Source organism: Theropithecus gelada, chromosome 9, assembly GCF_003255815.1.
Source record: "Theropithecus gelada isolate Dixy chromosome 9, Tgel_1.0, whole genome shotgun sequence".
Taxonomy (NCBI): Eukaryota; Metazoa; Chordata; class Mammalia; order Primates; family Cercopithecidae; genus Theropithecus; species Theropithecus gelada.
The window spans coordinates 60,494,740-60,507,541 of NC_037677.1; the positions used below are offsets into that span (position 1 = coordinate 60,494,740).

The 12,802-nt window shown below is 41.3% G+C and overlaps 1 protein-coding gene across 1 annotated transcript; it reads left to right on the forward strand.

The window, feature by feature from the left end:
* The first annotated feature begins 6,857 nt into the window (after nucleotides 1-6,857).
* Nucleotides 6,858-11,174, forward strand: MSS51 (MSS51 mitochondrial translational activator). Its single transcript, XM_025395622.1, has 6 exons — nucleotides 6,858-7,078; nucleotides 7,378-7,533; nucleotides 8,317-8,441; nucleotides 8,671-9,237; nucleotides 9,572-9,665; nucleotides 9,982-11,174. The coding sequence occupies exons 1-6, from the start codon at nucleotides 6,858-6,860 to the stop codon at nucleotides 10,199-10,201; spliced, it is 1,383 nt and encodes a 460-aa protein (XP_025251407.1). The 3' UTR covers nucleotides 10,202-11,174.
* The last annotated feature ends 1,628 nt before the right edge of the window (nucleotides 11,175-12,802 follow it).

Sequence of the window (12,802 nt, forward strand, 5' to 3'; positions counted from 1 at the left end):
AAATGTCTACCAGAGCAAGTCAGTGATGGTAAAATATAAGTATTCAACATCAAAGTTTTTCTATATTACCATTCTCCTTTATATTCATTGACAACTTCTGAATTAGAAAAGTCAATCTCTGATGTCTTGTATCTTCTGCAGTTCAGCCATTATTAACAGAACTAACATTTGAGGTTCTCAGCTAAATTTTGAAGCCCGTTAAATTTGAAGTTGGCCTAAACTTTTGCTCAAAGTGAATTACCCCTATTTTATTTAGGGTTTTTGCCTATTGCAACTTATTTTCCTTTATCCACAGCTGTTCTACATAATGTTATGCAGTGTTTGGTTGAATCCTTAACACTTTTCTTGCACCTTGCCTGCGTGTAGTTTGTACTTTCTGCAGTTTGGGGTTCCTGTGTGGATTTGATTTGCCACATTCCGGGACCTCATTGCAAGTGATTCCGTTCCACAGTTTGATGATGTTCACAGAAGCAGGTAAGTGAGAGCTGGGGCCAGATATAAGCAGAAAGTCAGAACTTTTTTATTTAAAAATAAAAATAAAAAAAATTTTTGGAGGGGGTAAGAAAGTCATATCTTGCAGTCTTTTAGGACCACTGCCCTAACAACATCAGATAGGATATCTGTAAGTAGAAAGAAGCTAGGAATGTGGAATTGAATTTCCTGCATCAGCTGCGATTACAAGGAGGATAAGAGAATGGTTGAGCTGATTCTTTTCTATTTTCTTTTCCTGGAAATAGTGTGTATTTTTAGTCATTAACTAATATTTTGGTTTTGTTTAATATCCCAGAAGCATTTATTCCTCTCTTAAACAGGTAAAGTGCTCCTGATGACACTCACTCGGAGAGTTTACCTTACCCTTCTTTCAGGGAAAGTGAATTTTACAAGTTAATTCTGCATGTTTCCCCTACAACTGATTTCATTCTGTATCATTAAATGGCTATTTATTTTCTCCCTTCTACTTAGTCCAAGATTGGACATTGTTGAGTTTTGTTTGAACAGTGTTTGTTATGCTAAAAAAGGACACGGGGCCTGGGGGAACTCATCCTGTGTCTAGATCAACAAATAGAACTCCGGAGGATTCCTGATCCTCTGGTTCCTCCCACGTGGTTTGAAAGGTGCTTACCCTTTCCAATCAAATATTGACTTCTGCACTAATCCAAAGGGTTTTTTTTCTGAAGCTGTAAACTGAAAACAGAAATATTGCCTTGAGTGAGAGAAATCTAGGAAGCAGTAGGTTTCATTTTTTGTCAGCCTGCCTGGCCTTTACTTGGCTAACACTTGGGAGTGTTGACAGTCCTGAGCCCTCTTGGCAGAGAACAAAGGTTAGAAAGAGAGAAGCCCTCAGGCAGGGGGACAGATCTCTCTTTGCCTCATTAGGGAGAATTCAGCCTTGTCTGTCTGGTTGGCAGGGCACACTTAATCACTGAGACTCAGCATTTCAGCAGTTTGCAAAGGAAAGTGATATGAAGGGACAGCTGCAAGTAAGTCACAGCCTAGATCTGAAGAGATCAAGCACTCACTTCACTTGGAGGAAAGAGAGAAGGAAGGAAGCTGAGGACTTAGCAGGGTAAGTTTTTTCCGTCAACCTGTCTGCTTGCTTAGTTTATAATTGAGTAAAGTATTTATCACCCCAGGCAGTGTTAATCACTGATTAAACAGCTGAATGTGGCCGTAATTACAGTGTCCTTAATGCATTTCTCCTTTTCTTTTCCTGCCACCTTATAAGTATCTCCAATGACCAGTTTCACTCTCCCTTCTCCCTACCTTCCCAAAGATGTTTTGCATTTTTTGGTGACTTACAGAAAATTAGATGAGCACTCCTTATCTGCAGATAGTGAAAATATGACTGTAGTTTAGGTGAAGCTTGGGACTCTTGGTGGTAAAGCAGAAGATGGGAAACCTAGGTCTAGGAATAGATTAATATTTTGACTTGTAATTTGGACATGAAGGATAAAAGTTTTTCTAGGCAATCAAGATCGTGTCTCCTCTCCTCTCCTCTCCAGTTCTTGGTGTTGGTGTTCTCTCTCTTATACTGGGACTAAATTAGAGCCTAAGTCACTGGGGATGGCTAGAAAAAAATGAAAGGGATTCCCTTTCTAAGTGGAGAACATTCTGGACTCTGGAAAGTTCAAAGAGCTTATTGCAGTTCTTTCCAGCTTCTCCCGTGTGTCCCCTGTTTTTTCCTTTGTTTCTCTCAGTTTATAACCCATAAACAGGGAGGAGCCTGGGGCTCTTTGCAGGAAAATTAGAACCAGGGAAGCTATGTCTGGGCCTGGGGTATACAAACTCAAACATGAACCTGATGATATATATAGATGCAGATCAAAGACCTGGTTTCTCACCCACCTTCTTACTTTTCTGCCAGAAAGCTAACTCATTTGTATCACGAACATTGTGCTCTAGACACAGAGGAGACTGTGACATTAGGGATTTTTTACCACCACTCCTCTTCCCCAAACTGTGTGATACTTCTGCTTTCTAACCAGTTCAACCAACTCCCAGATTGCCAAGAGCTAATCTTCCATTAGAGGAAGACCTCTCCTTGGAAATGCAGATAAATAAAGCAGTACCTTCCTGACTTTAAGTGACTTGCTTCCATTGCAGCAAAAAGGCTTATGTTTTAACTTCAGGGAGATATCTATTATAAATTCTGGGACTTAAGACCCTAGAGTTGTCTTAAATCACACTTCTCCTTCCATACCTATTAAAAAAAAAAAAAAAAAAAAAAAAGTCCATTCTTCCAAGGTTTAAGAAAGTGTTATCTTGGCCGGGTGCTGTGGCTCATGCCTGTAATCCCAGCACTTTGGGAAGTTGAGGCAGGCGGATCACGAGATCAGGAGTTCGAGACCAGCCTGACCAATGTGGTGAAACCCCGTCTCTACTAAAAATACAAAAATTAGCCAGGCGTGGTGGTGCAAACCTGTAATCTCAGCTACTCAGGAGACTGAGGCAGGAGAATCACTGGAACCCGGGAGGTGGAGGTTGCAGTGAGCCAAGATCGCACCACTGCACTCCAGCCTGGGTGACAGAGTGAGACTCCGTCTCAAAAAAAAAAAAAGAAAGAAAAAGAAAGTCTTATCTTGCCTGAGGCGGGTGGGTAGAGTAGATAAATGCTTTTTCTAGAATGGCAGTGATTCTGAAAATGCAATGAGAATGTGAGGTGATTAAAAGTAGAGGAGAGAATGAGGTTAGTTGTTGGAAATGGGGTCCTAAAGTGTGAAGGGCAATTCCATCTACTCTTTTACTAAAAGGACATGACCCTTAAACCCTAAGATAATCTAATATCATTAGGTCCAATTTCTTCTTCATTGAAGGTAATATATAGGATATGGTATACAGGTGAGCTTGGCTATTTCTGTTCTGTGGACTCTGAAACCATCCATTCACCCTTGGGATAAGGGGAGATATTAAGAGGGTAGATGGAAACGTAAGGATGAGGAGAAAGAAAGTACAAAGGAAAATACAAATTTATTCCTCCATTAACCTGAGGATGGGTTTTTAAGAGTCATGTTGTAAGATATGGATATGAGCTAGATAATTCTGGGAGCTTTTTGTTTGTTTTTGCCACCTGCATACACCTCAGCTGCATGATGATTCTGAGGTTTTTTCTAACAGATCTGATCTAGAAGGATCAAATGTCAGATCATTTTTGTAACAAAACATGATCCCTGGTTTGAACTTTAACAGTTACCTCATTCATATGGCCAGCATTTTTAATCCTCTATCATTTCTCTGTACCTGAAGACAGTTAATCTGGGGATTAATAACTTTTTAGCCTCTCAGTTTCTATGAATACCTTCCTTTCTTTTTTAATTGAAGTGAAAATCATATAACATAAAATTAGTCATTTTAAAGTGAGCAATTAAATGGCATTTAGTATATTCACAGTATTGCGCAACCACCATTTTTGTCTTGTTTCAAAACATTTTTATCACCCCAAAAGAAGACCCCATAACCATTAAGCAGTTACTCCTCATTTTTCCTTCCACCCAACCCTTAGCAACTACCAATCTGCCTTATGTGTCTGGGTTTACCTGTTTACATATTTCATAGAAACGGCATCATACAACATGTATATAACCTTTTGTGTCTGGCTTTCTTCACTTAGCATAATGTTTTTTGAAGTTCATCTACATTGTAGCATGTATCAGTATTTCATTTCTTTTTATAGCTGAATAATATACATCTTCATATGTATATTTATATCCTAATTTGTTTATCCATTTATCCATTGATGGACCTTTTTGGGTTGTTTCTACCTTTTAGCTGTTGTGAATAGTGCTGCTATGAACATTCACTTATAAATATTGGTTTGAGTATCTGTTTTTAAATATTTTGGGCACATACCTAAGAATGAAATTTCTGGTTATATAGTAATATTATGTTAACTTTTTGGGGAACTGCCATACTGTTTTCTATAGTGGTGGCACTATTTTACATTCTTACCTGTAGTGTATGAGGGTTCAAATTACTCCATATCCTCATCAACACTTGTTATTTTCTGTTTTTTTGATAATAGCCATACTAGTGGGTATGAAGTGATATCTCACTGTTGCTCTGATTTGCATTTTCCTAATGACTATTGACCTTATTTTCTTGTGTTTATTGTCCATTTGCATATATTCTTTGGGAAAATGTCTATTCACATATTTTGCCCAATTTTTTAGTTGGGTTGTTTGGTGGTTTTTTTGTTTGTTCTTTGTTATTGAGTTGTGGGAATTCTTTATATATTCTGGATACTAACACCTTACCAGATATATGGCGTGCAAATATTTTCTTCCATTCTTTGGGGTATCATTTGACTCTGCTGTTAGCATCTTTTGATGCACAAAAGTTTTCAGTTTTGCTGTCCAATTTATCTATTTTGCTGGTGGTGGTGTTGCCTGTGCTTTTGGTGTCATATCCTAGAAATTATTGCCAAAACCTATGTCATGAACCTTTCCCCCATAGACTTTTATAGACTTTTTACTTCTAAAGTTTAGGTCTTTATACTTTAAACGTTCAAACTCAAGTCATTCTGTTTCATTAATTTGCAGAATGTTTCTATCCATATTTCTGTGTTTATTCTCTCCTCTGTGCTTAGAATTTTTTCCCTATTTCCAAGTATTCAAAGTATTCCCATCTTTCAAGGTCTATTCCAACTGCTACCCGCTTCATGAAGAAAGCCACTGAAGAAATTCTCACCCACTGGAGAGATTTCTTTTTCTGATCTCCCATTAGTGCTTTAGTTGCACTTTTCTGGTTGGATTTATGTAGTACCTTATAGTCTATATCTAATTTCCCTACAAGACTTTTAGATGAGATATATATTTTTCATTTTTGCTTCTATATAGAGTGTTTTGCAGATGATTTCATCTGTTTATCAGTAAATACATATTACATGAATGGACATTTTAATTTTTCTCATATGGTCCTTCCTGTTTCCTTAGCTCTTATGGAAGGCATGGGAGAAGATGAGACAGGGAAGGAGGACAGCACAGAGTCACAGCCAGATAGTGACTGAGTGTAGGCTTATTTCTACCTCAAAACTTACCACTGTAGGAAATTTTTCTGACTTGCTTGACTACATAACTCTTAGTGCACGTTTTGTATTACATTTAATTTTTACTTGGCAAATTGCTTATAAATGTGATAATAGGTGTTTCAAAATGTTTTCTCTCTCTAACTAGATTAAATTGTCTAAGTCTCCAATTGGATGATTGCTTTGGACAACTAAAACTTCTATTGCTTTTTCCTCTTTTAAATTGAGTTTTAAAATACACTAAAGATATATTAACATTTTCTCCTGATAAAAAAAGTCAAACATTACAGATAAGTATACAGTCGCGTTCGATCAGCCCAGTTCCTATTTAACTGGCTTCTTACCCTACTCAGAGTTAATCACTGTTACCAGTTTTCTTTTTTTTTTTTTTTTTTGAGACGGAGTTTTGCTCTCGTTGCCCAGGCTGGAGTGCAATACTGTGATGTCGGCTCACTACAACCTCCACTTCCTGGGTTCAAGCAATTCTCCTGCCTCAGCCTCCCAGGTAGCTGGGATTACAGGCACCCACCACCACACCCACCTAAGTTTTTGTATTTTTAGTAGAGACAGTGTTTCACCATGTTGGCCAGGCTGGTCTTGAACTCCTGACCTCAGGTGATCTGCCTGCCTTGGCCTCCCAAAGTACTGGGATTACAGGTGTGAGCCACCATGCCTGGCTGTTACCAGTTTTCTATGGGCCCTGTCAGATTTTTTTTATGCATTTATTTACATATATACACACACACACACACACACACGTATATATACACATATACATATGTATATACATACACATATATATATATATATATAAAATGGGACTTAATATGTATAAATTATATTCATATAAAATTGTTTCTTCTCGGCTGGGCGCAGTGGCTCAAGCCTGTAATCCTAGCACTTTGGGAGGCCAAGGTGGGTGGATCACCTGAGGTCAGGAGTTTGAGACCAGCCTCACCAACATGGTGAAACCCCATCTCTACTAAAAAGTACAAAAATTAGCCAGGTATGGTGGCGCCTGCCCATAGTCCCAGCTACACTGGAGGCTGGGTGGAGGAGTGAGCTGAGATTGCTCTGCTGCACTCCAGCCTGGGCGACAGAGCGAGACTCTATCTCAAAAAACAACAACAAACTCTTTTTTCTCTATTTTTCACAACTGCCTATGGTGATCAATAACCAGTAAATACTGAATAAATCTTACTGATAATCTGGGTGTGAGAGACTTGAATGAGAAGTGAAAGGTCAAGCATATGAAAACACTTCACATGTGTCCAGCTTGTAAAATTCTATTCCATGTCTGTTCTGCATATAGTCTCCACATATCACTGGACAGGCCATGGCTCCACGGTCCCGGCGACGAAGGCACAGGAAACCTCCCTCATCAGTGGCTCCCATCATTATGACCCCAACCACAATTGTGACCCCTATGCCTCTGACCCCCTCAAAACCGGGCCCTAGCATTGACACACTTGGCTTCTTCTCCTTGGATGATAATGTTCCTGGCCTATCGCAGCTGATCCTTCAAAAGCTGAACATGAAAAGCTATGAAGAATACAAGTGAGTGACCAGCTCTATGGAAGAGGGATATATTGTCTCTGGTAGAAGTAAATTTCAGAAGGTGGAGAGGGAGTACAGTTTGGGGAATATGAAGTATTTGCAATAAGCTATTTTCTCATCCTGACTTTTGCCAGTTACTATATTACTATAAAAGAAGAAATATTCACTTAAGTGAAAAATGATGGCAGTGAGAGACGTAGGAGTAAGTGGAAATGTGTAGGAGACAAGATGAGGGGCATGAGAGATTTTGGAGATACTCCTTTGCCCACTGCCATTCCTTCTCCATGCTGTCTCTGCAGGTTGGTGGTAGATGGGGGTACCCCTGTATCAGGCTTTGGATTTCGATGTCCTCAAGAAATGTTCCAGAGGATGGAAGACACATTTCGATTCTGTGCTCACTGTAGAGTACTCCCTAGTGGCCTTTCAGACTCCAAGGTTCTCCGGCACTGTAAGAGGTGACTTGTGGGGTTGCTAATCGGGAGACATTCAGAAATGATCCTGTACTAGCCGGACATGATGACTCATGCCTGTAATCCCAGCACTTTGGGAGGCCAAGGCAGGTAGATCACATGAGGCCAGCCTGGCCAACATGGCAAAACCCTGTCTCTACTAAAAATACAAAAATTAGCCCGGTGTGGGGGCACACACCTGTAGTCTCAGCTACTCGAAAGGCTGAGGTGGGAGAATTGCTTGAACCCAGGAGGCAGAGGTTCCTGTACTACGACCTCATTCCAAGAGGAAAGATCTGAAAGTTTTCAAAATAACCTAAGGCTTAGGTCCTCATTTTTTGTCATCCAGGTTACAGAGATTAGAACAATGTTCTAACCCTGCTTATTTTTGGTGTTACTGGGAAGTGAGACAAGAAACCACAATACAGTCCTCTCTATCTCTCTCTCAAGTACTCAAGGAGTAAGACTACATTTGTTCTGGGGAGGTGGGGGTTGAACCATACCTGTTATGAGAGGACAGCTGCAAACTCGTGGTGTTTTTTCTAATAGTGATATAAAAAGTTCCAGATAGAGAGTAAGGTATCACTCTGTCTGGCAGAATAATTATATTCCCAATCCCTCCTGCCTTGTCTGCCAAATGTAGTCCCCAAAATTGGTGCATCAGCTGTCATTCCTCTCCCTACCTTCCTTACTTATTCACCATCCTAGGTGCAGGAATATCAGTTCCTTTCCTCAGATAACCCCAATCACATTTATAGTATAAGAATTATTTCTCTCTCATTGTCTCAGGTGCAGAAATGTCTATTACTGTGGTCCGGAGTGCCAGAGGTCAGACTGGCCTGCACACAGGAGGGTTTGTCAAGAGCTTCGTCTTGTGGCTGTGGACCGTCTCATGGAATGGCTTCTGGTCACAGGTGGAGTGGTGGTGTTGAGGAACTCTGCTGTAATGGTCATAGTTGATTGTATTTAAAGGAAGATACAAAATCATATTGTTACGAAAAAATGAGGAAGTGGGGCAAAGGTTGGGGCACCCCTGCTCACAGGTTGGCAGAGTGAACATGGAGGGAATATTGATCATTAGTGAGGGGCAAATTTTGAAGCCAGGAAAGCATTAGGTTACTTCTTATTTCTTCTTTCCTACAGGTGATTTTGTCCTACCCTCAGGACCTTGGCCATGGCCCCCTGAAGCTGTACAGGACTGGGACTCCTGGTTTTCTATGAAGGGGTTACACCTAGATGCTACACTGGATGCTGTGCTAGTCAGTCATGCCGTGACCACTTTATGGGCCAGTGTAGGACGGCCAAGGCCAGACCCAGATGTCCTGCAGGGATCTTTGAAGCGGCTGCTGACAGATGTCCTGTCACGGCCCTTGACTCTGGGCCTAGGACTTAGGGCCTTGGAGATAGATGTTAGGAGAATTGGGGGAAGCACAGTGCATGTGGTTGGTGCTTCCCATGTGGAGACATTTCTTACTCGCCCTGGGGACTATGATGAACTTGGCCACATGTTTCCTGGGCACCTTGGACTCCGTGTGGTCATGGTGGGTGTAGATGTGGCTAATGGCTTTTCACAGAGCACCTCAACTTCACCCCTGGAACCTGGCACAATTCAGCTTAGTGCCCACAGGGGCCTCTATCATGACTTCTGGGAGGAGCAAGTAGAGACTGGGCAGACAGACCATCCAGATTTGGTGGCAGCATTCCATCCAGGTAAGACTCATTGGTTCAGGGGAATAGAGGGTGGCTTCCCTGAGAATTTTCCATCCTGAATCTTGTATCTTCTATCTTTGGAATCCCATTCGTTTGGTCTCATTAAACACAATATGATGACAACTTTTCTTGATGATTTGCAATATGTACTACACTTGGGTTCAGAATTTTTCATCGAAGAACTTGGAGTGGACGATGATGATGATGATGATAATGATGATAATGATTGGGGATAAGCAAGGTGAGGAGTGGGGTGCTCACAGTCAAAGAAATATCTTGCTCTTAGGGTCTGCTTTAGTCTTTCCCTATTCCCATTTTCATTTTTGTTCCACAGGTTTCCATTCCTCCCCAGACTTGATGGAGGCTTGGCTGCCCACCCTGCTGCTACTTCGTGACTATAAGATTCCTACATTGATTACTGTTTACAGGTTTTAACCTATTCCTATTTGTGATACTTCCCTGACTTTACATCTCTCTTTATATAGATGAGCTCATTTTGCCCCCTCTTGCTCATCTACCTTCTGGTGAGGATGTTCTTTTCCACATATGACTTTTTCATCCCCTTGGAACAGTCCTTTGCTAGTTAATTGAGTATCTAATGAGACATTTGGGAGGGAAGGATAGCCCTTGCCTAGTCCAGCCTTAGGCAATTTGGGGGATTGGTGATTACAGAAATGTCAGGCTCTTGGGCAATTTTTTCTTTATCTCTGTCACAATCAGTAATTTTTCTTCTCTCTTCTACAGTCATCAGGAGTTGATATCCTCTTTGCAGATTCTGGTGGAACTGGATACACACATCACTGCCTATGGGAATAATCCTTTCATGTCCCTCAAACCTGAACAGGTCTATTCCAACCCCAACAAGCAGCCAGTATACTGCAGTGCATATTATATCATGTTTCTTGGAAGCTCCTGTCAGCTGGATAATAGTCAATTAGAAGAGAAAGTGGATGGTGGGATTTAAATAGATCATGACTGGACATCTGGAAAATGGGGAGGTTGTGATGAAATTACCCTGCTAATGCCAAATTCTTGCAAACTTTGATAAACACTATATTCTAAACCTCATTCACTGTTTGGGTAAAAATTCTAAGCTGAATGAGAGTTTTTGTATAACGTAATTAGTTTCTTTCTTTTTTTGAGATGGAGTCTTGCTCTGTTGCCTAGGCTAGAGTGCAGTGGCGCGATCTCGGCTCACTGCAGCCTCCACTTCCTGGGTTCAAGTGGTTCTCCTGCCTCAGCCTCCCTAGTAGCTGGGATTACAGGTGCGCACCACCACACCTGGCTAATTTTTGTATTTTCAGTACAGACAGAGTTTCGCCGTGTTGACCAGGCTCGTATCAAACCCTTGACCTCAGGTGATCTGCCTGCCTTGACCTCCCAAAGTTCTGGAATTACAGGCATGAGCCACCATGCCCAGCCAATGTAACTGGTTTCTAAGAGTTTAGCCACAGTACCTTTTAGAGATAGGAAATTAGATTGAGTGGGTGGGAAGAGGCCCTGATGTTAGTCTTTCCAGAGCTTATAGTTCCTAACACTTTCCTTTGTAAGGAAGTTTACCTTTTGACTGGAACCAGATGGCACTGAGGAGAAGAATGAGAACCACCTTATTCTTCTGAAAAAGACTTTCTTCTCATCCAGTAATTTGGGCTAAAAAATGGAAAGATGTTGATGACTTGAAGTGGTACAAGAATGGACAAGTCAGGGAAGTCACTAGGAACATGGATGAGGTTGTAAGCATTGGTATACTGTCCTGTTTCCTGGCTTTTTTGAGAGAAATGTCTAATTTTCCTGTTTTCTCTTGGGGACTTTTGACCCTAGAGTAGCCCTGGTGTTGTATTTGAGATATCCCAAGCTATATCAGACTTTACCTGAATATACTGGAGTTACTTTTTATCCCCCATTCTATAGCCCAATAAACTCAGTTTGGGGCTTCTCAAGTCACTTGTTTTATTTCCTGTTCACTGGCAAGTATTACTCATCTGCACATAACACCTCAAGACTGGAAGTTTCTCTCTTGCTAACAGAGTAATTAGCATCAGTTCTCTGGGTCTGCCACTCTGTCACACATTTGCCTCATGTCATCCTTTTCTTTTTTACTTTTTTTTTTTTTTTTTTTGAGACGGAGTCTCGCTGTGTCACCCAGGCTGGAGTGCAGTGGCGCAATCTCAGCTCACTGCAAGCTCCGCCTCTCGGATTCACGCCATTCTCCCGCCTCAGCCTCCTGAGTAGCTGGGACTACAGGCGCCCGCCACCACGCCCGGCTAGTTTTTTGTATTTTTAGTAGAGACGGGGTTTCACCATGTTAGCCAGGATGGTCTCGATCTCCTGACCTTGTGATCGACCCGCCTCGGCCTCCCAAAGTGCTGGGATTACAGGCTTGAGCCACTGCGCCCAGCCTTTTTTTCCTTTTTTTTTCTGGAGACAGTCTTGCTCTGTCACCAAGGCTGGAGTGCAGTGGCATTATCATAGCGCGTTGCAGCCTCAGACTCCTGGGTTCAAGTGATCCTTCCATTTCATTCTCTCAAGTAGTTGGGACTTACAGGTGCATACCACCATGCCCAGCTAACTTTTTGTTTTTTCTAAAGACAGGGCCTCCTTGTGTTGCCCAGGCTGGTCTTAAACTCCTGGGCTCAAGTAGTCCTCCCACCTCAGACTCCCAGAGTGTTAGGATTACAGGCATGAGACACCGTGCCCAGCCAGTATCATCCTCTTCTTATCATACTCTCAGAATTAGGACATTTCCTAGGTATTCATTCCTACAATCTTGCCATGACTGTCTCTCGCACACATAGAGCCCATCACCCCAACACACACATACATACTCTGTTGCCCACTCTAATAGGGATAATTTTAGAATTTCATATGTTCATTCAAAACAGTACCTGTCATGCTACAGGTACTGTGTTTTGGCTTTGGGGAGATTGAAAGGTGAATGAGACATGGTGTTTATTCTTAGGAAGGGAAATAATATTTATGTATATGGAGATACCTTTATTGCAAGGTATAATATGGAGTAAGAAACATGAGAGAGGCTTCTGGTGCTAAGGAAATAGAGTGAAAAGAGATCATTTTGTTAAATGATACTGAAAATATTCTGAGTGGGAATTTTATGAAACAGCACAGGGCACTCAAGATGGAAGGAGCAACAGGACGGGAAGTTTGGAGGTAGAAAAGCCTATGGGATATTTGAAGGTACCTTTGGGGATTAGTATAAATTAAATCTGGAAGGTAGACTGAGATAAGATTATAGGATTATTGTGGATTTTTGTAGATTTGAGTATGAATCCTGGGGCAGCCATCAAATTTTGTATCGCTGGGGAAGCTAAACTTCTCTAAGCCTTAGTTTCTTCATCTGTAAAATGGAGATAATACCAAGTACCCCAAATTAATATTGAAGTTAAACGAAAATGTTTGCAAAGTTGGAGAACTCACACATCCCAATTTCTTTCTTTCTTTCTTTCTTTCTTTTTTTTTTTTTGAGACAGAGTCTCGCTGTTGCCCAGACTGAAATGCAGTGGTCCTATCCTGATTCACTGTGACCTTTGCCCCCCCGCCACCCACC